The sequence below is a fragment of the Gavialis gangeticus genome, unplaced genomic scaffold (assembly GCF_001723915.1).
Source record: "Gavialis gangeticus isolate Ggan-Ray unplaced genomic scaffold, GavGan_comp1, whole genome shotgun sequence".
Lineage (NCBI taxonomy): Eukaryota > Metazoa > Chordata > Crocodylia > Gavialidae > Gavialis > Gavialis gangeticus.
In genome coordinates this window covers 47,166,472-47,192,059 of record NW_017729004.1, presented here as the reverse complement: position 1 = coordinate 47,192,059, position 25,588 = coordinate 47,166,472, and the positions used below count along the sequence as shown (strand labels likewise).

At 42.4% G+C, this 25,588-nt stretch overlaps 1 protein-coding gene across 1 annotated transcript in view; it reads left to right on the top strand.

Moving 5' to 3' along the window:
• Positions 1 to 25,588, top strand: part of LOC109291104 (macrophage mannose receptor 1-like) — a 63,829-nt gene that overhangs the window by 27,458 nt on the left and 10,783 nt on the right. The window contains 8 exon segments of the mRNA XM_019507965.1: positions 1,420 to 1,619; positions 2,779 to 2,906; positions 5,013 to 5,094; positions 14,634 to 14,748; positions 16,373 to 16,560; positions 17,259 to 17,361; positions 20,187 to 20,416; positions 23,620 to 23,785. Of these exon segments, the coding sequence (XP_019363510.1) occupies positions 1,420 to 1,619; positions 2,779 to 2,906; positions 5,013 to 5,094; positions 14,634 to 14,748; positions 16,373 to 16,560; positions 17,259 to 17,361; positions 20,187 to 20,416; positions 23,620 to 23,785 (1,212 nt within the window).

Below are 25,588 nucleotides of genomic sequence, written 5' to 3'. Positions count from 1 at the left end.
CCTTGCCCTCTCTGGGGCTTAACATAAGACGCCCGCCTTCCCTGGGGCTCAATGCAATACTCCTGCCCCCTCTGGGCTTCTATTCTTGTGCGCTCCCTGTGCTAGTTGCATATGCACCCTCATGGGCACTCCATGGCTTCTCCCGCGGCTGCTGACCACTCTGGGGCCTTTTCCCCGCGGTCACTGTGTGATTGACCGCACTGGGGCTTCTCTCGCGCCCACGCCCGCACTGGGGCTTCTTGCCTGTGCCCACGCCTGCACTGGGGCTTCTTGCCTGCGCCCACACTGGGCTCCTCCCAATATTGCCCACACTGGGGTTGGGGTTGGGACACCCCAAAACACAGCACCCTCTCTGGTGCCAGGAACCCCCACATTACTGGGGAGCTCCTATGAGGCTTCCTCCAACCCCTTATAGCCTCACCCGGTCCTCCGGTCTAATAACAAAGCAAAACCATAAGCCAATCAGCTGCAACACAAAAACCAAGCCTCCTGGCTAAAACGCAAGCTCTAGCCCTCTGGCTAGACCTCACTCAAACCCCTCCCAAGAGTTTTCTCCTCACCCAGGAGCTGTTTCAGGCCCTTGGGCTTCTATAGGCTGCAATGCTTACACAGAGCTCCCACTCCATCGGCTGCCAGAGGAGAACTGCCTCCCTGGCCTTAGCCTGGCCTACATTTATATAGTTCAGGCCCTGCCCCCTTCTGGTCAGCTGACCAACTGTGGTTGCCCCGGCAACCATCACCTGTATCTCTTCCTAGGAGCAGGGCACCAAAGTGCCCCTGCAACAGACCCCCACTACAGAAAGGATGTGGACAAGTTGGAGAGAGTCCAGTGGAGGGCAACAAAAATGGTTAGGGGGCTGGGGGACATGACTTGTGAGGAGAGGTTGAGAGAACTGGGTTGATTTAGTCTGCAGAAGAGAAGACTGAGGCAGAATTTAATAGCAGCCTTCAACTACCTAAACAGAGGTTCCAAAGAGGATTGAGCTAGATTGTTCTCAGTGGTGGCAGATGACTGAACAAGGTGCAATGGTTTTAAGCTGCAGCAAAGGAAGTTTAGTCTGGATATTGAGAAAAAACCTTCTTACTAGGAAGGTGGTGAATTCAATGTCATTTTGTCATGAGATCTCACTCGTACAGAAAAAAGTAATTAGCCTTGTTCAATTTTTTAGTTTTCTCCCTTTTGACAATGATGAGCTCAAGTGATTTGTTAAATTGTACCTTTGCAGCTGTTCTGCATATTCATAGATCACATGTCCCTAACTGCAGTAGACTTTTCCACCCTTCAGCTATTAAAATTAATTTGATTTGAAGCGGAAGTCTTACTTTTTTGACAGCAAAGCCCTAAATTCAGAATAAAACATAAAAAAGACTATGCATTTGTCATTTACATATTTTTAATTTCTTATATGAATCACTAAGGAAGAGAACCAGGCTGTGTTGCCATGGTAACTGGAATCGCACCTGGATTATGGGATGTTCTTAACTGTGAGAAGGCAGCAAAATTTCTCTGCAAGCAGTGGGCTGAAGGAGTGACCTCTCCTTCGATTGCAGCAACAGCTTCTGATGCCCCATGTCCTGGGGGCTGGGAATTAGCCTCTTATACTAGCTTCTGCTTCAAAGTAAGTATTAAAGTTCAGTGATTCATTTACTATTCCTTGTCCACTGCATGTACTGAAGGGTCAGTGCTCCTCTCAGTTACCCAATAATGTTTTGTATACCTGAAGGATGTCTTTCTAGGCAGTTTTTTTCTTTATAGTATTGTCAACCCTATTACTCAAAATTGTGAGTCAAACTGCCAAACTATAAAGAGAATTGGTTAAAAAAATCACTAGAGTTTATAATATATATATACACATTGGGCTCTCTTAGTGCCTCATTTCTAGACATTCTTGCTAACCCTGAAGGCTAGAAGCTTTTTTTTTTTTAAATTACAGCTTAGGTGCTCTCTTTCTAATTGCCTTCAAGGGTTGTGGTTTTTAGAAAAATACCAACTGTCAAGAGACTCATGATAAAAATCACAAAACCTGGTTAGACTATTTCCATAAGAAAAAGATGAAAAGTCATGGGAACTTGGCACCTTTCCAGACTTTTTGACAGCACATATGATGTATACCAAAAACCCAGTTTCATTTTCAGAATTTTGATGGCACCTAGGCAACTAGGAAAAGCACTTTCTTTGTGTGTCCATGTTAAAACAACAGAAACCAAAACTAGAAAGCCAGACCCGCCCAATAAAAGCTCCTGCAGCATAATCTCTTCACCCTGGATATAAAACATGCTAGGCATGGGGCTATTCCTTTAAGGCACTGAACACCATTGCTGTAATCATAGAAAAGCATATGTGGAAATATATATAGGCTTAAAACAAACGCTTGCTTAAGTGATCAGGCCTTTGTAGGATTTAGCTTTATGTCCCTATTTCCTCATTTCTCCCATTAATTAGATCAGTACTTCATCCATTTCTCAAAAATCTCTTACTTTTCACCCTGGGGTATTTAACATCATGCTATTTTTCCTCCCCCTCAGTAATTAAAATTCCCATTACCATATGAACTAGCTTTTATCCAAATGTACATGGCAACAGTTTTGAGTCTCTCCACTCTCCACTGGTATTTAAACAGCTCAGTGGAAACGGCATGCCATAATCCAGGTTATAAGTGTAAATATGCATGTAATTTGCCAGGTTGTTTAAAATAATAGCTGCAAATATTTTACCTGATTTTTATCACATCAGCAAGGTCTTTCACACTAGGTTATTATGAAATATTTCCTCATTAGTTTTTTATAGGAGTGGGAAACTGAAGGAAAACCTGGTTTGAAGCTGAAGAATTTTGTAGAGAAATAGAAGGGAATCTGCTCAGCTTTCACAGCAGAGAGGAACAGTTTCTAATATGGAAATTGGCGCTGTGAGTATCTGTAAAAAGTTGCTTCTGCCATTTTAATGATATGTTTATTTAGAATTATCAAATGTACTCTTGTGTCTACAGCTGGATGCATAAGGGATTTTTATTTTGGTGGCTGCAAAGATTGGGAATAATTGGTTTGGGTTCAAACAAAATAGAATTGTTGTTATTTTTCAGCAAAACAACCAAGATTGTTTTAACTCTCTCTCTTCCCTCTCCCCACCAAAAGTTTTTTTTTTTTTTACTTAAAGATGTTTTGTCTCATGTTGGAGTCTTTATAACCACCTTATTTAACTTATCATTTTTTCATTAGGTTTAAACAAAAATCTAAAGATGAAAAGTTTCACTTAAACATGTTGAAACAAATCCTTTTAGCAATTCCAAAATTAGTTTATTTGAAAAATGTCAAAATTAAGTATGTTGACTTTTAAAAAAAAATCTCCCACTTTTTGGCCATTAAATTTGTCTGAAATTCGCAAATAGTTTCATCTGTTTCAAATGGCATTTTTCAGTGAATTTGCTATTCATCATTTTTTCCCTCAGCTCTAGTCACTATTTCTGAAATAGTGTATTTAAAGGTAAAATATGGTTATTATATTTGTAACCCAATTTATTTTTAATTGCCATATCTAAAAATGGGTTCAAGACTTTAGGCTGAAGTGGAGTTTCATAATTTGGGTACCAGATTAGCCCACAAAAATATGAGATAGGGAAGTTGTTTTAAAAAGAAAAGAACTTCTTCTAGATAGGGCTTTAAACTAAGATTGTCGAGGGATGGGTTAACAAAGACTGGACTGGAGCTTGCCTCGGCACCAACATACAAGAAAGCTCTGTAGATAGGGACACTAGAAGAGTCACTTCCATGGGAGTGGAAGGAGTAGTTTTCCATCAGCATGACAGGAAGTTGAGAGCCTCATTAGGAGGACTCAGATACCTGTACACTAATGCCAGAAGCACTGGGAACAAGCAATTGGAACTAGCCCTCCTACTCTCCAGTGGGCATTTCGATCTAGTAGGGATTATGGAGACCTGGTGGGACTCCTTACATGATTGGAGTGTAGCCATAAATGGCTACACCCTGCATAGAAGGGACTTAGTAGTGTGGCTGTCTATGTGAAGGAACAGTACACCTTCTTGGAGGCTGACATTGGCTCCAAAGAAGAACGACTCAAAACCCTTTGGGTCAAACTGCAGGTGGGGGGAGAGACCTAACTGTAGGTGTGTACTACAGAACAGTAAACCAAGGGGAGGAACTTGATCTATAGTTTGCCTGAGAACTGATAGAGGCTTCACATGCACAGGACATGGTCATTATGGGTGATTTCAATTACCTGGACATCTCTTGGGATGAACACTCAAATGTTCAGCCAAGTCAGGTCATCTGTGTTCCTTTCTGACCTGCGCTGAAGAGATTTTTTTTACTCAGGAGGTGCAAGGGCCAACCAGAGGTAATGCTCTTCTAGACTTGGTCCTGGCTAAAGGAGATGACTTGGTGACTGACTTAAACTTAGAGGGCAGCCTGGGCTACAGTGACCATGGAACCATCATGCTCACTGTCCATCACAAGGCAGACATTTTAGATAGCAGGACTGAAGTTTTGTTGGACTTCAAAAATGCAAATTTCAGCAAGATCAGGTCACTAGTAGGGGAAGTGCTGAAGGACCAGGGACCAAAGGCAAAAGGACTACATGAAGAATGGTCATTCCTGAAGGACATGATCCTTGAAACGCAAAGGAAGTCCATTTCCACATGGAGGAAAGGTATCAAAAGGGCTGGGAAGCCCTCTTGGCTAAACAGGGAAATCATGGTCCTCTTAAGAAAGAAGAAAGAGATGTACAAACAATGAAAGCTTGGGGCGTGTCCCAAGAAAGGCTATACAACAATGGCCTGCACTTGTAGGGAACAGATTAGAAGGGCTATGGTGGCAACTGAACTAAAATTAGCAATGGGGATCAAGGACAACAAGAAGTCCTTCTTTAGGTATGTAGGAAACAGGAAGAAAACAAATGGGAGTCTGGGACCACTGCTCAACAACTCAGGACAGCTGGTTACCAGTGCTCAGGAGAAAACTGAATTCCTGAATGACTACTTTGCTTCGGTCTTTCACAGGGCCAAAGGGGAAAACATGCCAGATGGAGTACAGAAGGAGCAGGGTAGGAATGACTGCCTTCCTACAATTGCCAAAGAACTGGTATGTGACCAAGTAAAAAAATTAGACATGTATAAATCAGCAGGCCTGGATGAACTTCATCCAAGAATGCTGAAGGAGCTGGCTGAAATCATCGTGGAACCCCTGGCAATGCTATTGCAAAATTTGTGGCACTCTGGAGAGGTCCCTGAGGACTGGAAGGGTGCCAATGTTGTGCCCATCTTCAAGAAAGGGAGGAGGGAGGACTCAGGTAACTAGAGGCCAATTAGCCTAACTTCTATCCCAGGAAAAATCCTGGAAAAATTCACCAAAGAGTCTATATGCGATAGGCTTGCAGAAGGTAGGATTCCGGATGGCGGCCAGCATGGCTTCATCATGGGCAGGTCTTGTGTTACCAACCTCATCTCCTTTTATGATCAGGTAACTTGCCACCTGGATAAGAGAGAGGAGGTTGACATTGTATACCTTGACTTCCAAAAACCTTTTGATCAGGTATCCCACAGTGTTCTCATGAAAAGATTAGAAGATTGTGGGCTTAACTGAGAGACAGGTGGGTAGGAAGCTGGCTATGGGGTAGGGCCCAGAAAGTTCTACTGAACAGATGTGTGTCATCTTGGCAAGAAGTGGCCAGCGATGTCCCTTAGGGGTCAGTGCTTGGTCCAGTGCTTTTTAACTTCTTCATCAATGATTTGGATGTGGGAGTGAGAGCTCACTGGCCAAGTATGTGGATGACACCAAGTTATGAGGAAGCGTGATCACACTTGAAGATAGGTTGCAGATACAGGCGGACCTAGACAGGTTGGCAAGTTGGGTGGATCAGAACCAAGTGAGGTTTAACATCGAGAAATATAAAGTGCTCCACCTAGGAATGAGCAATCCCCTGCACACCTACAGGCTTGGCAATGCCAATCTGACCAGCACTATGAATAAAAGAGACTTGGAAGTAATAAATGACTACAGTATGAATATGAACCTGCAGTGCAATGCTGTAGGCAGCAGAGCAAATAATACTCTGGTGTGCATCAATCGATGTATCTCAAGTAAAACCAAGGAACCGATTCTTCCACCCTACTTGGCATTGCTGAGACTGCAGTTCAGCGGGGACGTGGAAAAGCTTGAGAGAGTACAGAGAAGGGTCAACCATATGATCAGAGACTTGTACAGCAAGCCATACAAGTTAAGGCTGGGACTCTTCAGCCTAAAGAAAAGAAGGCTGAGAGGGGATTTGGTAGCAGCTTACCACTACATCAGGGGCGAACATCAAGGGCTCGGTGAACAACTGGTCATGAGGGCACCCTAGGGGAAAAATAGGAGTAATGGTCACAAACTCCTGGAAGACTATTTCAGGCTCAGCATTAGAAAAAACTTCTTCACAGCTAGGGTGTCCAGACTGTGGAATAAGCTCCCTCCAGAGGTGATGCTATCGCCTACCCTGGAAATCTTCAAGAGGAGACTGGACAATCACCTTGCTGGGGTTACTTGACCCCAGTTGTCTTTCCTGTTTGGTATGGGAGGCTGGACTCAATGATCTTTTGAGGTCCCTTCCAGCCTACATTCTATGAAAATCAGACAGTTAATGGCTGATTTCAGCCTGCTACAAAAATGCTATTGTGAAATTTCAAAGTCTGTTGTTTCCCAGTGATCTGATATAAATGGGTTTATTGTTGTGTAAAAAGGCAGTTTAGAAATGCATATTTAGTAGATATATTATATATAAGAGGCTCTCTGGATTAAACTATGCCCTCCTGGTTGAGTGGCTATACACTAAATGGTGCAATGAGGCCCCCATTTCAGTTGTGAGCTCTATGTGCTATTGTATTAGAAATAGAATACTGTACAATAAATAATATGAAAGAAACCTGGATTACAGAAAGGGAACAAGATTTTTAATTAACAGGCCCTCTGTATCAACTGAGCCTGCATCGAACCAAAAGTAGGTCAGGCTTGAGTGACAGGCCTGCAGGTCGCACAGAGGACACATGCTAGGCCTGTTTCCATGGCGCATGCTTATCACAGCCAATTCATTTCTCCACTCCTGTATTGCCAGCATACATGTGAAATTTTCCATGACAGTTAGGACCATTCTAGAAATCAACTGGGGTTGAGAGGAAGTTAGGAATAAATAAGCAGCTTCCTAACAGCTTAAAACTGCCTGACTCCTGAAGTCTCCTGGACAGAAAGATCATTCTCAAACACTGAGAGGCATTGCATTTGCACACTGAACCCATTACCCCAATGGGAAAAATCCATGCTATTTTACTAATGACTCATGACAAATATGTCCTCAGGCCATTGGCTTTCAAGTAGCAGCTTGAGACAGTTTCATAGTTTCTAGGGTTGGAAGAGACCTGAGCAGATCATCGAGTCCAACCCCCTGCCATGGCAGGAAAGAGTACTGGGGTTAAATGACCTCGCCAAGGTGTTAATCTAGCCTTCTCTTAAAGCCCCCCAGGGTAGGAGCCAGCACCACTTCTCTTGGAAGTTGGTTCCAGATCCTAGCCGCCCTGACCGTGAAGTAGCGCCTCCTGATATCTAGCCTAAATCTACCCTCTGCCAGCTTGTGACTGTTATTTCTTGTCACTCCTGGTAGTGCTCGGGGGAACAGCGACTCATTAGTTCTCTGGTATGAGGTAATTCGTCTAGAAAATTCTGTCTGTCAAGCAACCTAATTGGCCAAGGGGTTTCTTTAAAGAGGTTAGTGAGCCCCTCCCTCGGGGGAGATCCGCTTGAACTGAAGACAGAGCCTGGACTCCCCCAATGCCTGCTGGTCCCCTCTGACTAGTTTGTAACAGGCCACTAGATCCCCCCTCAGCCTTCTCTTCTGGAGGCTGAACAGGTTCAGGTCCCGTAGCCTCTCCTCGTTGGGCCTGCCCTGCTGTCCCCTGATCATGCGAGTGGCCCTCCTCTGGACCCTCTCCATGTTGTCCACATCCCTCCTGAAATGCGGCATCCAGAACTGAACACAGTACTCCAGCTGTGACCTGACCAGTGCCGCATAGAGGGGGAACATCACCTCCTTGGACCTGCTTGAGATGCATCTGTGGATGCATGACAAGGAACAGGTGGTCTTCCTGACTGCATCCCCACACTGCCGGCCCGTGTTCAACTTGGCATCAGTGATGACTCCAAGATCCTTTTCTGCCTCTGTACTGATGAGAAGGGAATTCCCCAGCCTGTAGATATGGTGTTGGTTCTCCCTCCCCAGGTGCATCACCTTCATAAATTTCATAGACATTAGGGCTGGAAGGGACCTCGGAAGATCATCGAGTCCAGCTCCCTGCCAAAAGGGCAGGAAGTCAGCTGGGGTCATAGGATCCCAGCAAGATAAGCATCCAATTTGCTCCTGAAGGTGTTCAATGTAGGTGCTTGAACCACCTCCGATGGATATGCGCCAGAATAATTTTCTCAAAAAGCTTGCCCAGGATTGAGGTGAGACTAACTGACCTACAGTTTCCCACATCCTCCTTCCTCCCCTTTTTGAAGATGGGAACCACGTTGGCCCTCTTCCAGTCCTCTGGCACCACACCAAAGCACCATGAGTCAGTTTGTTTTAATCTTGAATTACCTATTAGGAATAACAACGACAATAGCAATAACAATAATCATGATAGTAATAAAAACACCTGAGGCTCCAAGTATGGATTAGTGTTCAATCATTTTGTTGTTACTACAGAGAAACAATAAAATTCTGCCCTCAGTTTCTGGATTTTTTTGTATTTAACTCTATAGTTTGGCCTGAGTATGACTGAGGAATTTTAATAGTCAAATAGTATGAGAAATACTTATTTCCTGAAGACTGGCATATACACTTTTATAAACTGGTACATTTTGTTATAAGAGATCATTATTCTCATATGTATGGCAGCCTTACCAGAAGAACTGAGGCATAAATAAAGTGGGAGCCCATCAAGGGCAATGATACTGGGACACAATGACTGGACCTCCTTCATCCGTGCTTTTACAGGCCTCTAAACCAATATCATGTGCAATGTCTAGCAATTTTAACAATGCAAAGCACCTATCACCTCATTTTAACTGTCTAGGGCACTCTGACTTCTTTCCAGTGGTGAATCTCCCCAATCAAGTTAAAATAATATTTAGATTGATTCAGCCTATCTTCAAATCATTCAGCATAGCACATAGCAACACTGATGGTGGATTTTTGGGAAGTATTCATGTCTGAGATTTTACTTTTTTTTTTACAGGTAGACAATAAACCATATGGTAACCATTAGTAGTATGGAGCAAACTATATTACAGAGATATTGTAACTGATTCTTGACTAAACCTTACAAGGCCAAGAAAGTTAGAGTTTGGGTTACACTAAAAAAAAATCTAGATATGTTAAGGTACGGAGATACATATCTAATGCTCTTGAATAACCTTAGTGCCAACCTATATTGGCATTTTAAAGAGAAATATGAAAAAAATCAAAGTTTTAAAAAATCAGATTTATCTTATCTGTTTTCTGTTCCTTATTCTTTGTGTTTCTGTTCCTCATTCTTTTTGTTGCTAATGCTGATTCATAACATTTTCCCACTAAGCAGAGCAAATAAGGAATTGGGAAAGGTAATAGCATAAATAGTGACCCATATGCAAACCCCTCCCCCAATCAAACAAAAACCAACCAACTAAACAAAGAAAAAAACCCCACAAGACATTCAAAACACAATGGCATCTATGGAATCTAAGAAGCTATAGCTGGACCTGAACTAAGAGATGAATTAGCTTCCCCCTTCTGGCCTACCTCACAACAGAATTGCAGTTCTACATCAATCTGTTCCTCATAAATTCTTCTTATTTGTCAAACCTTGGCTTGCCTCCTGGCTGTTCTGCTCTGCCAGTGTTCCCACACTGTACATTTTTTAGTTTCAAAATCACTCCAGCTTTTTCCATGCAACCCTTAATATTTTGCACAAACTTCCTACACTCATCACAAAATGCCTATTCCTCTCTCTCTAATGTCCTCATGAATAAAAACCTGGAGCACAAGGGGAAAGGGATGGTAGGACTGAGACACTGAGTAGGGACACTTCATGGAAGGGCTTAACTAACCTACAGGCTGTCCTGGGGTGGGCACCCAGGATGGATGTTACCAAAGATACCCTTTGGTATTGTTCCTTGGCAGGGACAAAGACAGGAAAATGGTGGGAAAGAGTGGTATTGCATTGCTTATTCTAATTTTTTTTTTTATAGAATTATATGGCTCCTTGGGGGGAAGGGGAAGATGAATGTTTTTTTGACTCCTGTAAGAGAGAGGAATGTAGACTTGGAAGGGAAAATGGAAGTGGGGAGGGACTCCCCTTAGTGTAAGGAAGGGGAATGGGTGGAGTAGGACAGCCATGCCACCTCTGCTGTAGAGGGAAGCCCGTGCTTGGGAGGGCCAGTTGCAGGGCTTGTCCCACACCAAACTGGGTGAAATATTAGATACACTGGAGGATAGGGCTAGGATTTGGAGAGACCTAGACAAATTGGAGGACTGAACCAAAAGAAATCTTATGAAGTTCAGGACAAGTGCAGAGTCCTGTAATTAGGACAGAGCAATCCCATGCACCAGTAAAGGCTGGGGACTAACTGGCTAAGCAGCAGCTCTGCAGAAAAGGATTTGGGGGGTTCAAGTGGGCAGTAAACTGAATATGTGCCAACAGCATGCCCTTGTTGCCAAGAAGGCTAATAGCATATTGGGTGCATTAGTAGGAGTGTTGCCAGCAAATCAAGGGAAGTGATTCTTCCCCTCTATTCAGCACTGGTGAAGATACAAATGGCGTGTACTGTGTCTAGTTTTGGGACCCCACTTCAGAAAGGATGTGGACAAATTGGAGAGAGTGCAGCATAGGACAACAAAAATAGTTAGGGGGCTGGTGTACATGACTTATGAAAAGAGGCTGAGGGAGCTGAGCTTATTTAGTCTGGAGAATAGTAGGCTGAGGGGGGGATTTAATAGCAGTCTTCAACTACTGGAAGGGGGGTTCCAAAGAGGATGAAGCTAGACTGTTCTCAGTGGTGGCAAAAACAGGACAAGGAACAAAGGTCTCAAGTTGCAACAAGAGAAGTTCAGGTTAGATATTAGGAAAAACTCTCTCACAAGGAGGGTAATAAAGCACTGGAACAGAGAGGTTGTGGTATCTTCATCTTTGCAGGTTTTTAAGAGCCGGTTAGACAAAGCCTTGGGTGGGATGATACATTTTGGGACAGTCCTGCTTTGAGCAGGAGGTTGGACTAGATGACCTCCTGAGGTTCCTTCCAACCCTAATTTTCTATGATTCTATGTCTCCCTAGGTGTGAGGCAGGGGAGTGGCAGGGAATACAGAGATATCTTTCTTTTCTAGAAGCAGTCAATATGGGTTGGAAAGCAAGGTTGGATAGAACAGGAGGGACGGGAGGTTAGGAGGATGTTTTCCTTGACTAGAAGCAGAGAAGTGGGAGGGAGGGAGGTAGTGACTGTTTTTGAACTATGAGGGAGAGTCATTGCTTGTGCCCTTCTTTCAATAGTTTATTCTTGCTTCTACTTTTTTTGTCTTTTACTGTTAGTCATCCTGAGTCCTTTTTGGGACGGTGGCATATATATCTAAGAAACAGAATGGTAGGAGTCAAGAAGGACACTGGGACTGTCTTATGAGTTATGATATTTATATGAGGTCTGTGTAATTTTCATTCCTTGTGATTGGATTGCATTGATGTAGGTGGGCCACATCTCACTACAACTTTAGCAGCTCAGTGTGGTTGGCTCTTATCCCTCTAGTACGAAAAGAATTTGAATGATATAATTAACCATATGCTAAGGTGCATCATGATTGTCTGAAACCATGATTTCACTTTATGAAAGACACTGTGGGTGCATCTATATGAGACATTTACTGTGCAATTAACTAACTGCGCAGTAAACATATTTAAATACATGTACTACCCTGATGCAGAGTTTTTTTTGTGCATGTCAGTGTATATGGAGATACTGCCCTGGCTGGCTGGTGCACAAGGTGCTTCAGTGCAGCGTTAGCCAGTAGGCAGCACCTGGACTGAAGTGTCTTCTGCCCAAGCCAGCCACTCTGCAGCATGTGGAGCCTTGTTGGAGCATCCCTGGGCTGGCAGGCTGACCCCCTGGGTTCTCTGCCCACCTGGGCTGCTCTGAATGGGCTCCACATGCTGCACATGAATAAACTCCAAAGCAGAAAGCTCTGAAGTTTATTTGTGAACATTAATCACATGTGTAGGCGCACCCTGTATGCATTCACATCTCACGCAACTGTCGCCTTTATGTCCTCTATTTTTCTCTTGAAGGGGGATGCAGGAGGTGTGAGTAGATAAACTTATTTTTCTTGAAGAGAAAAATAGAGGACATAAAGGTTGCCCAGTTCTGTATCAACAGAGGACAGAGGACAACGAAACTGTCCTCTATGATGGCCTCCCTAGGAGCAGGGGAGAGGCAGGGTGGGGAAAGCCTGAGCCTGCCCTTATCTGTTTATCTACTCACAGCTCCTGCATCCCCCTTCAAAGCATCTTGCAGCACTCCAAGGTGTCCCTGGTTGAGAATAACTGCACTAGAGCATTTAGAAGGAATGAAGTAGGCAGAAAAGGTACTAGAGTTAAGTTAATTCCTCTGTACTGATTGAGATGGCTAGTGGATGAAAAACGCAGCAAGTCTTCACAATATGTAATGGCAGGCTTCAGCCATATTGAAGTACTAAAGGAACTAAGGGAAGGCTGACACTGAGAAGAATGGCGTTCTGCCTTTCTAAGACTGTAAGCTTTTTGAGGAATTCAGCCTTTTATTATACATTTTTATAATGTTTAGTATACAGGGTAATGATGAGGATGTAGCCTGAGGTCACTACTATGAAATAAATAGTATTAGTCATACTCATGTTAAAAATCCTAATAATGTTAATTAATGACTTTAACAGAACAGTTGGGCTGTTGTGGTCTTGTGAATGTCCAAGAAATGTGCAAGAAGCAAGGTTCTTCTGTTGATATCTTTTATTGGACCATTGATATGGTTGGAAGAGATGTTAGACAAGGTTTGGGCATGACGTGTCCTTCCTCAGGTCTTGCTTCCCTTTAAATAAGTATTATTATTGAATATAATAATATTATCATAACTAGCCTTCTTTTTCTACAATTTGTTTTTGATGTAAACACATGTAGTAAATAAAAATTGCAGTGGATACACTGAACTAGAAGTGTAAACAGTTTTCCGAATGAAAGAAAATTCAAAAAAGTTATTAGGTTACATTTTAAGTAAATAACAGCTCCCCTCCCCCCCGCCTCCCCATTAAATCAATTATAAAAAACTTCACACTTAAATTTTTCCTTCACTGTGTTAAAAAGAAATACAAGGCTATGAAAAACTAATAAGGAACTCAGTTATGCTCTTTCAAGGCCAAGAAAAAGGGGAATAGTAAGTCTCATTTAAATATAAAATCACTCATATTCTGCGCTCAGACAACTGAGGAAGATTAGCCAGTGGACTGGGAGTTTGGCTCAAAAACTCTGACAACCTCATGCAAGAAGCATGTTTTAGCAATACCTGGAATACCATAATATTTTTAAGAGACAAAAAGCAGTCATATCATTTCAGTCAGAGTGAATTTTAGTTCGGTTAAATTTCCAGCACGGAATGAAAAAGTAATATGTTCCCTAGAAAAGAACAATTCATGCTCCCAGTGTTGCAAGGTACACCTGATCTGAATCGAAAATGACAGAGCCCTTCAACAGACAGCAGATTCCTCAAAATGTGAAGGTTAAATATATGTTAAAGAAAGCCATATTGCATAATAATAACTACCTCTTCTCCTCAGTAGATCTGAAAGTAATTTACAAGGGAAGTAGATATAATTATCATTATTTTAACAGATCAGGGAACTGAGCCATGGAAGAACAAAATGATTTGTAGGCCAACATCAGAGCAAATAACAGAGCCCAGATCTCTTAATTTCTAGTCCCGAGCTCCATCCACAAGCAGCCACTGTCTTCTCTTAGTTACAGTGAACTTCTTTCCAACTGGCATATGTAAACATTCATAGTGCTGCCCAAACAGCATAGCTTTAATACTCTGTGTCATAATACATCATTTTAAAATTCTTGTTTAATGAACTTGAACCAGATCTCATTCATCTAGGACACATCAGGTTTGAATGATCATTGTCATGTACGATGGAGTTTAGAGTTTTGTGAACAAACTGAAAAAAAATGGGGAAAAAATCAGTATTGGGTTGAACTGAAACAGAGATTTGATTTGAAATGTTTCGCACAACCCAAAACAAAATTTTGTGTCATTTTTGGGTTTTTAAACTTTGTTTAACCTCTCATCTTTTACTTTATGTTTTTAAATGCTATTTTGAAGGAAAAAGTAAAAATTTAACACTGAAAGTGTCCAACAAAACATTTCAGTACTTCCAAATTTTTTGTAGAGTTTAAAGTTTTTTCCTCATTTTTTTTCTGGCTAAAACTCTCTTGCCCCATTGAAATTTTGCTGCACATAATGCTCATACTATATGTGCACTTATAACTGTTCAAACTTTATAATTTACATTTTGTTTGGCATTTTAAAACAATATCTGTCTAATCCTTTCTTCCCCTCACAGTGCTATAAAATTTTTGGTGCCAATGAAGAAGAAAGGTTGAGCTGGCATTTGGCAAGAAATGCTTGTATAGAATTAAAAGGAAACCTGGCTTCTATACATAATGAACAAGTGCAAGGTACATCTAGATCCCTTCGTGGTAAATAAGGTTTCATCTAGTTTTCTTAAAACAGGGATGGGCAAAATGCAGCTCAGGGGGCGGATGTGGCCCACCAGGCCATTCTATTTGGCCCGCGGGGCCCTAAAAAATTTAGAAAATTAATTAATCTGCCCTGGGCTGCCTGTCATGCAGCCCTCAATGGCTTGCCGAAACTCAGTAAGCAGCCCTCTGCCCAAAATAATTGCCCACCCCTACCTTAAAACAATCATAAACATTAGCTAAACTGCAAAGCTGCAGCTGCTATAATATAGTATGCTGCTTTTGCAAGCAATAGTTAAATATAGGGAATAATGATAATAATATAGGGCAAATGCAGGTATCAAATTTATGCATGAATGGCTAACTCACCTTAACGCATGTCTGGATGTGTTAGGGCACATTAACGCTGTGTGGGCATATCTACACATGCCTCTTTTAAGTGGGCTTAGGCTAAAATTGCTATTTTAAGGTGCATTAAGGGCATGTGTTTACACGTGTATGCCCTTAATGTGCCTTAAAATAGGTGATTTATGGCTATGTGAGCCTAAATTTGACACTTGGATAAAACAGGGGTCATATTTAGGCGCAAATAGCTAAGTTGCATTAGCCCATATGTAGATTTGTAGATGTGCTAATGCATATTAACATGGTGTGCGTCAATGGATACACACCACATTAGCGCATCTGTGTGTGTACTAGTATGACCTAGCTATTTGTGCCTAAATTTAATGGGCCTTAATGTGCATTAGCACATCCACAGGTAAATGCATACCTAAATCGCTTTAATGTGCCTTAAACAAAGGTGCATTTTGTTTAGGCATGCATAAATACACGTGTAGACATGCCCCTTACGTTGACTGACTTGGGATGAACTTCAGTTTTTAGTCCCAAGTCGGTCCACACACCACATTAATGCCTTAGTGAATGCATGTGTAGACAACGCTTAAATCACCTTAATGTGCACTGGGCAAATGCACATTAAGTTTCAGCGCATGTAAAAGCACACGTAGATGCACCCACATTGTTGTTTTCTATGAACAGGTTATAGGGCTGTGGACAGAAATGCATTTGTAGCATTATAATTGCCATAGCATTTTGAAGCACTACAAAAATTTAGCACAAATACTGGAGGAAACAGTACTGTAGCTAGGGCAGTGCCTGTGGTGAGGATTTACTTCAGTCATTGGCTGCAATTACCATAGTTTATGACTCACTAGCCCCTGATAACTTCCTGTACTTCTGCTCCCATTGGAAAAGCCTTGCAGCATGATGAACAAGATCCTAAAGAATGTTGATTATAACTTGTTACTGCATCTTTTTCCTAGGGGTCTATAGGTGGGACTTTTATACTGAGAATCGTCCATTAGTATTTCACTTGAATAAATTTTCCTGTCTCATTAAACTGTACTATATAAATTTCCTTCCATTTCACCATCAGACATGAATCTAAAGTTATAAAATGTAATAGAACGTTTGCAAGATTTTTCTGTTTAGTCCTTGAACTAATTTGTTGTTGTTGTTGCCATAGATTAAATTCTGGACAAGCAAGTGTCCTTATTGTTTGAGGAAAGACAATCCTTCTAAAACCTTTGGCATTTTTCAGCTTTTCTCACCTTACATATAAAGGATACGACTGAAACCTGGATTGGACTGATTGATATAAACACTGAACAGAATTATCTTTGGACAGATGGAAATGTATTTGACTATTCCAAGTGAGCCCAAGGTTTCCCATTTAAAAATGATATCAGCCATTGCTACTGGGACTTTGGGATGTATATTAAACAGGAGGTAAACATAAACAGACCAAATATTGCTAACCAACCATAAGCTAGCTAGCAAATCCAGCTTTATATAAACAGCTCAACTTGTTTCTCATTTGCAGTTTGAATTTAGTATATAGGTAAACTTCAGATCAAAGTAGTACAATACTCTAGGGACATGGTTCAAACTTTTATTATGCCCATGTACTAGCACTTCTGACCGTGTGTGTGTGTGTGTGTGTGTGTGTGTGTGTGTGTATACAGATAGATCGATATGTATGTATGTATATGTGTGTATGTGTATATTTATTTGCAGAAATCCAGGATGATAGCAGAATTTATTGAATTGACAATATCTAGAATTCTTCAATTTTTTTTAGACTTCGCTTTATTACCTCTTCGCCTTGACATGGAATGAATTAAAATAAATAAATAAACCAGTATATTAAATATCGATAGATACATTAAAGATTAGTAATAATCTTGAGTGTGCTCCTGTACACCAAGAATAGCCTGGGAGCATTGTAAAGGATTAACATTTTATTTCCCTGAAATTACATTTAAAAAATAGTTACTCATTCTCCCCTGTTAAATGCTGTTATATTATGTACTAGATTAGAAATTAGAGAATAAAACTGTCTATTGGACCTGATTTTTTGCAAACCACTCTAATTTTCTACCACTCTTTCACTTTTACCTACAATTTCTTGTATCCTTGTTCTGTAGAGTGCCTGCATCACAATGATGAAGAGATCTGTAGAAGAAACAGGATACTGGGGATATGCAGCTTGTCAACATAAGAAAAGCTGTGTATGCCAGATGGACAGCAGTGAGTTCCATTTCACCACCTTCTCAGCTGAAACACATTTATGAACCCATTTGCGTCTTAGACTTCTATGCTTGTGTATACACTGGGTGCATCTACATGTATGCTTTACTGTGGAGTCGACTAATTAGCTCTGGAGTAAAGTGTCATTGTCTACATGTGTGCTGCCATTAGGGCACAGTAAATTAATTAACTCCATCAGGGGCAGTGCTATCTTACAGCAGAATCATTTACTGCACAGAAAGCATGTGTGGATGGTGACCAGGACCACAACAACTTAAGTCAGGTCAGAGCAGCCCTGGGCTGACAACAGGTTTGGGGGGTTCATCCATATGACTCCACACTTTGGGCACTCTTGTGCCCCAGCCAACCCCTCCACCCCAGCGCTGCCACCTGGAGCCTGGGGCCAGAGCCGTCCCTAGGGAGGTGCGGGGCCTGGGGCATATCAGCCTGTGCAGGGCTGAGGGGGTGGGGGTAGCGGCTGCCCACAGAAACCAGTGGCAGTGTTGGTGGGCGGGGGGGAGATGACAAGCGGCTGTAGCCGGTGGAGGGCTCCCCAAAGCGTGGGGCCCAGGGCAGTCACCCTGATTTGCCCCCCTGGGGATGGCCGTGGCGGGGCTGACCCCTGAGCTTGCTGTCAGCCCAGGGAGGCTCTGCCATGGCTCAAACTGCTGAGGTCCTTGGCACATGTGAAGGCACTGTGCCCAGGAGCAGCTGACTCCAGCATGAACTGGGCTGGAGTTTATTGAGGCATACTAATTGCACATGTAGATTTGCCCTCTTTGGCCCTCAAGCAACTGGAATCAGAGAGCTTCAGCTGTCATTTCATCAGCTTGGGTGCCAGATGGAATAGCAATTATGAGCCAAAGAATCATGATAGACCTGCATTTTATGACCTTGAATTAATTTCCCCTTCAGCTCTGCTGTGCTTCCTTAGATTTTACCCAGGAGGAATAGATTTAATCCATTGTGCTGATTGTGTGACAGGAAGGAAGTTTAAATTTTCAATTCAATGAATTCAATTTTCCCATTAACAGGCTGCCACCAACATTTAGAAAAATAATTACTGGTTTTGGATATTTCAGTTTTTGGATTCCAAGGCTGGGAAACCATAAAAGGACCTGACATCCAAACGATTGATGTTTAACACTTTCTGAAAATCAAAACCCTTAATTTGACTAATATACTCAGAAATAACTTTTGAAAATCTTGGCTTGAGAAAAAAGACAGTTTGTTCCTGGATGCTAAACCTTAATAAAAGTTAAAAAGTAGTTACCAGTTTTGCAGTATTGAAATGCTATGTGGTTGTTGTTCACTGGACTTTAACTTTCATGGCATGAACTTCCCTTTATAACTCTTCTACCTGCAGCCTGTATGCCTCAGGTCTGCAGCAGCTTCTGTTAGTCTTGACCCTCTCCTAAGCAAAGATGTCTGTATGCACATAATTTTGTTGCATAATTTTGTATCTACTTAATTCATAAAATCAAAACAAAAATGTTGTCATAGGTACTTTGGTGAATATCTGGACAATCCAGAAGTGACTTCGACTGTGCAGGTTATAACTAAACCATGCCTTAAAATTAAAAAATAAACAAAAGCATTTTTGTGGATTATATTATTGGCATTAAAAATAGTTGCATAGCCCATCTTATGTAGCAAGTGCTACATAAATATAATTGGTATCATTTGGGGAATTGAAAAGTCATGATGCAGATTCCCTTGTAGATCTTCAGGTTAGGAAATAGCTGTGGAACAGATGCATCCGGAACATTATAGAGCCTGCAGGAAGAAGTGAGGGGAAATGGTGGCTTCCATTTCAGAGCAGATTGGGTATCACAGCTGGCCACATCCTTTCCTCCAAACAAGGACATAAGGCTGCCAGAGTAGTTGGGGATTTCATTTGACTGGCAAAGAGCGATCTGCCGGTGTTGGGTGACCACAAAGGCAGTTTCAGTCAAATTTTGCCCTAGTCCTTTGGGGTTACATATTTAGCTCAAGTGAACCAGACCTGAGGATCCTGCTTCTGCGTATGGAGCACCAACAGGAGAATGCTGGTTTAGTTTTCTATATATACCTTGGAAAGGGAAGAAGAACAGTTGCTTTGTTTGTCTGTTTGTTTCTTTCTGTAGGATTAAGTTCACCCTTGCTTACTTCTTTTGGAGGACCTAAGTGATATGTAGTTATTATGCTGGACTTAAATACATGACCTCCTGTCACAGCTGGTTAGGAAGAAATCCATTCTGTACTAGATATCTGGTTCGCTTTCACTTGTAACCTGATCTGTATGTGTTCCCGTGTCTAGGTTTTAACAGTGAACATACCCCACTATCTTCCCCTTCTGCCAAAGACATTGCATTGCTTACATTTACTATCCATTTGAAGTCATCTTTAAAATATCTGTTTAACCTGGTTTTTAAATGAAGAATGGGGTTTTTTTGTCTTACTGATTGTGATACTGATTTTGCAATAGAGTCGATCCCAGATACTTCTCAAGATTAGGTACCTAAACCCCACCCTCACCTCCAGAACAGCAGGGAACAGCTGCATGAGGTGCTCCAGCTGTTTGCTGCATCTTTTGTTTCATAGGGTGCTTCTTCTCCAGTTACTGGCAGGGAATACTGATCAGCTGCAGCTGAGCTGAGAAGGGTACCCTTTGGAGTAAAACCTGCAGTCAACAGTTGAGTAGCTGGTCCTTAATTTGGGACCTTGTTTTGCATTAAATTGGTTGTGGATCACACAGATATAAAGGACTTGGGTTCTGTTGTAATGCATATATTTGTTGCTCAGTGGTACCACATCTTTCTTTCTTTTTTCTTTCTTTACAACAGATCCTGAATTATTTTATTCCCCAAAAGTTCCAGTTTCTGACTTGATTCATTATGATAATAGTACCTATTCAGTCATTCATTCCAGAACAAATTGGGGAGAGGCACAAAAAAACTGCAGGGAGCAATCTGCATAATTTGCCAGTGTTGTAGATCTCTACAGTGCTCTGTTTCTGCGGATACAGATTTTGCAGTTTGGGAAGCCTGTATGGATTGGTCTCAACAACAATGTGGTAAGCACAGCAAAGAGGAGTTGGGTATTATGATACTGTTCTAAATAGCACTCTAACTTTCCTTTAACTTTTGCTGCATGCTTTTTATAGGGCTGCCAGAGATACACTCCAGGGCTGGTCTGAAACTGAGCATTGAGTGTGCAGGAAATCTTCATATTAGACCATGTCTTTACTGCTGTTGCCAGGAGTGATTATATCACCCAAGCTACCATACAAGTTACTACACAAGCAGTTAGCTCAGGTAACAAAGCAGAGTATGTGTGGCAGCATCAGTGTCAGATACCCAGGAAAGTACCCAGGTTTCTTGGAAAGCTAATAGAGCCTACAATGATGCCTGTGCCCCACAATCTATGCAGCATTTTTACATGAGCTAACTAGAATAAAGGTAGTTTGGGATTACTGGTGCAGTCAGACCTCAGGCGCAGACCGATGTTAGGGCCTAGTTCTAACTCATTGCAGTTCACATGAAGCTCTGTGAGTTAAAGCATGCCTCCCCGCAACCAAACCCAAGAGACTGTTGGGTGGGAGGGGCAAGTGGGGGAGCTGGAGCCAGCCTGCACCAGTCCAGGTCAGCTCCAGGGCTGGCAGCAAGGGAGCTCCCAGCTGCTAAATGGCCAGAGCTGGTGGGGAGGGCAGAGAACAGGGCCCCCTTGCCTCATGGCCTCACCCTAGCTACCCCAGCTGGGGCACTGGGGCCAGGTGGGGTAGGGCAGTGGAGTGAGGAGCTTCCATTCTCACCCCCCAGCTCTGGCCTTTACAGCAACTGATAGCCCTGTGCTGGCTGCCCCCGGCTGCTGAGTGGCCAGAATGAGGGGCAGGGGGACAGGAACAGATCCTGCTCACCTCACGGGCCCCAACCCAGCTCCCCCCAATATCCCAGCTGGGCTAGCTGGGGCAGGGGTATAGCGAAAATAGTTACTTTTCTCTATGTTTCTTTGTTCCTTGTTTTAGTATTAACCCCTGCATTCTGTAACTTTCCACCCACATGGTACAGGATGGCCCACTACGTATGTCTTATAGGTTGCTCAGGTTTTGGTTTGAAATGACCAATCAAAATGTAACACGTCAACTGAAAAAAATGCTAGCTCAATAAAAGCCACGTGCGCTCTTTGTTTAGGGTCGACACTGATCTGAGCAACAAGCTCCTCTGTCGGCCTGCTTGCAAGCAATAAAATAGAGTTGGACCCAGCCTGAAAGTGTGACTCTCTTCTAGAGGTGAATTGGACTAGCCTCCAGGGGATAAAATCAGCAATTTATGCAACAGGGGCATGAGGCAAGAGGGTCCTGTTCCCCACCCTCTTCCTCCCAGCTCTGGCCATTCAGCAGCCAGCAGCTCCCTTCCCTTCTCCCTGACAGCCCAAGAGGGTAGGGCTACCCACCAGCCCAGCCCTGCCCCCCACACAATAAAATCCTGGAGGCAACACAAATTTCCTAAGGGGCTCTGTTTTTGAGTGCCTTAATGTAATGCCTGATTTAGCCAGGGTTAACTTTTCACACAATTGGCAATTTTAAAAGCAATCTGCAGCCATCCATGTGCATTAAGTCACATCTGTAAAATGTTTCAGGGGCCCCGCTGCTCAAAAACTGTCACTTCTGTCTGTACCACATGACTAGAGAGTGTTAGATAGAGGCTCAGAGGCTTCCTTGGATGCCCCTCAGATCACCTTCCCCCACGCAATCTGCTGCTCTTCTTTCTGCTTCCTGCCATGCTCCCTGCCTGATCTGCAGTTTTGCTTTCTGCTCCCTGTCATGTGCTTCCTAACCAATCTGCTTTGTTTTCTGTTCCCTGTCCTATCTGCCACTGTGCTGCCTGTCCCCTCCCAGATCTGCTGCATGCCACACACAGAGGCTGCCCATGCCACTTGTGGCACCTGTGCCACAGGTTGGCCATCTTTGCCTTGGATTCAGTAGGTCATCAGCTATGTTCACACAGGATTAAAAAAAAAAGATTTTTTTCTTCTGTAGCCCGCACAAGTACATTTATCCTGCTGAGATGGGGTATGCTTGAATAGTTATTTGCCTTTACAAGGGCTATTGTGTTCCATACCCTGACAAAGTCTACCTTCTTCATTGAAAGCCTCCAGCTTGATTCAATTAACCATAGGCTTCAAATCTGAGCCTCTAGGGCCACATCAATGCTATATTGCCTAGGCCTTTTCCTTAATTGCTTCATCTGTCTTTGTCATCTTTATAAATTCTGTCTCTTAAAAACTTTTCCTTTTGGTCCAGCCTGAGCTCCATAGACCTGTTACCCTGCCAGAGGTCCATGCCACAGGTGGTTGTAGTGAAATTCACCAGCCCCACTCCATGCACTCCGGACCCTGAAACAGGTGTAATGTAGTAGCATTAGTACATCAGTAGATATCACCATAGATACTCCTGGGACAGCAAGCTTGTTAACATGCACCTGGCACCACAACAAAGAAACTTCAGTAGATCTGTCTTGGGGTATACCATGTACAGAACAGGCCTGGCAAAGCTCGCTGTGGCACTCCCTAATTTGGTATTCCTGTGGTCTAGATGTGGTCCGTGTTTTCCTCACTGTCATACTGGAGAGTTCTTTCCCTTCAGATTTCATTACTAATCCCTCCAGGTTTTCCCACACAGCTTTTCTGGGCCAGAGTTCCCAAGCTATTCTTGGCTGCTAGCCACCCAGTAGATCCTATTTTTATCTGCCTTCTTAGTAAGCCATATATTTTTTATACAGCCCGTGTTTAGAAATCATATGGCATCTCGGGAGGAACTACCTCTTCCAATACACTCTTCCTTAAGAGGCTGAGCTTCAGTAACACCAGGGCAGCAACAACTTTCCTTTATGAGACCTTCAAAATCTGAATGTAAAGGGCAGTGATTCTCAACCAGGGTGTTGTGTCACTATGGGATGGTGTATGATCCTTTTAAGGGTGCCGCGAGGTGCAAACATTTATACATGATCCACGAGGTAAACCAAGATTTTTCAAATAGGAATCCATAATATCACAAACATTCTAACCCATTGTGGTCTTTCTCTTTGCATCAGAGTTGTTCTATTACTTTTCCATAGTAAAAAAACTAGGGAAAGCTGGCATTTTCTGAGTTGGCATTGAGTCTGAGAAGGTTGAGAGCCACTAGTATAGGGCATGTTATTCTTATTACCTGCAGGCTGTTCAGTGTTAATTTGAATATTGTTATGTTAATTGCAATTAAGTTTGGTTTGCTTTTAGACTGATGGTTATTACAAATGGACTGATAACAGGAGACACAAGTATGCTAAATGGGCCCATGGAGAACCAAAAGCAAGCATAGCCTGTGTTTATTTAGACCTTGATGGAGCTTGGAAGACAGCATCCTGTGATAAAAAGTATTTCTCGGTCTGTAAATGGTCTGATGGTAAGCAGCCAAATGGAATAATTTTGGTTTTGTGACATGGAGCTTGAGTAACTGCGCTAGAGGCTGAATTTGGTTATACTACAGTATATGAATAACTAATATATATTAGCAGACAACCTGTCTTCAAAATGCATTTTTCGTTCACAGTGGATTCATTCAAAGTACTGATATAGCATTGATATAGATCCCAGTTAACTTTTGGGACTCAAAGTTCTCCCTTAAAGCAAAATGTAAAATGTGGTTTATGGAAATGTTTCACAGTTCTTTAGGAGTCTGCTTATCAAATTAAATGAATACATTAGAGTTTTTGGAAGTGGCTTTCATCAATGAATGTCTATTCTGTTCCTTCAAAGTAAGCAACATGAACCCAATAAGGTGATGAGTTACTAGCCAATACGGACAATGGTTGGAGGGCAACATGAACACTTAGACCTGGTAATTCTTGTTAGCCATGGTTTCTGGTGATTGTTGGCTAGTGGGCTGTGAGACATGCATTGGCATAATCAGAAAGATTGAACTTTGTAGTGATTCTGCAGACTGCATATATGAATTTCACAAAGCACTTATAAACAGTCTTTGAGAGAAAACCCAGCCTCCCCTGCTTTATCACTTGACTTACAATAGAGTCCTTTTAACTGTAGCAGTATGGAGGTTTAAAACCCTGGAGAACTTGGTACTTTTGTTTTAAAGATCCTTTTGGTGGTGCATATTCCAGCTCATATGTTTTTGCATCCTGAAAATTTCACTCTGATTTTCAGTTTTACTATATACTCTTAAACTTAGCCAAAACAACCATATTGTGCTTTGTTTCATGTGCATACCAGAATATTCTATATGGCTTCCAATATTAACTTATTACAACCATTATTTTGATTAAGAAAGTGTGATGTACGGCTACATATGTTCAAGATATGCACAGTTCTACTTATTACCTCCTATGGGTATCAATTAGGGGTTTGTGAAATGGGCCGTATTCAATTCAGATTTGGATTCAGCCCAAATCGGGAACAGTGATTTGATTTCTTTATTTGAATCACTGTCCCAATTCGATTTGGCTGAATCCGAATCTATAGATTTGATGCTGATTTGGAGAATCAGTGATTCTGCCATAGACACAGCTTTATATGTTTTTTCTACCTACCTTAAAGTAGCCGGCACGGCTCATGAATGCTGTGATGGTGGGGCAGATGGAGTATCCCAAAGGGAAGGGGGGAAGTGGGGTCCACATGCTTGGCAGTGAACCCAGAAGTGGATCAGAAGTACTTCCAGTGCACTTCCGGGTCCGCTGCTGAGCGTGCTGGGAACCCCCTGCCGCCCCCCGTGCTTCTGTGGGACACTCCATCTGCCCCACCATCTCAGCATTCATGAGCCATCTGGTACCTTGAGGTATGTAGAAAAAGCATTTAAAGCTGTATCTATGTCTGAATCATCAAATCTCTCTGAATCAATTCAGAAGGTTCCAATTTGATTCAAAGAGATTAAAGGGTCCCCTGATTTAATTTGGATTTGGAGATTCGGCCACCGAATTGAGCTGAATCTCTGTCAAATCAAATCAGCAACTGAAGCTTTGCACAGTCTTAGTATCAATCATATAAACGTTAGCAGGTCAGATATTGGATATGTTTGGTTGCTCTAATGTGTATGATCTGATAAGTCTGGCACAGCTAGAGTGTGCTACACCCCATTCTTTCCTCCTTCTCACCTCTACCCACCCTCTAGAGCAGGTGGTGTAAGGAAATATTGTATTACCAAATGATAATACAGGCGAGCTGTTAGGAAGGCCAAGGCGGACATGGAGCTCGG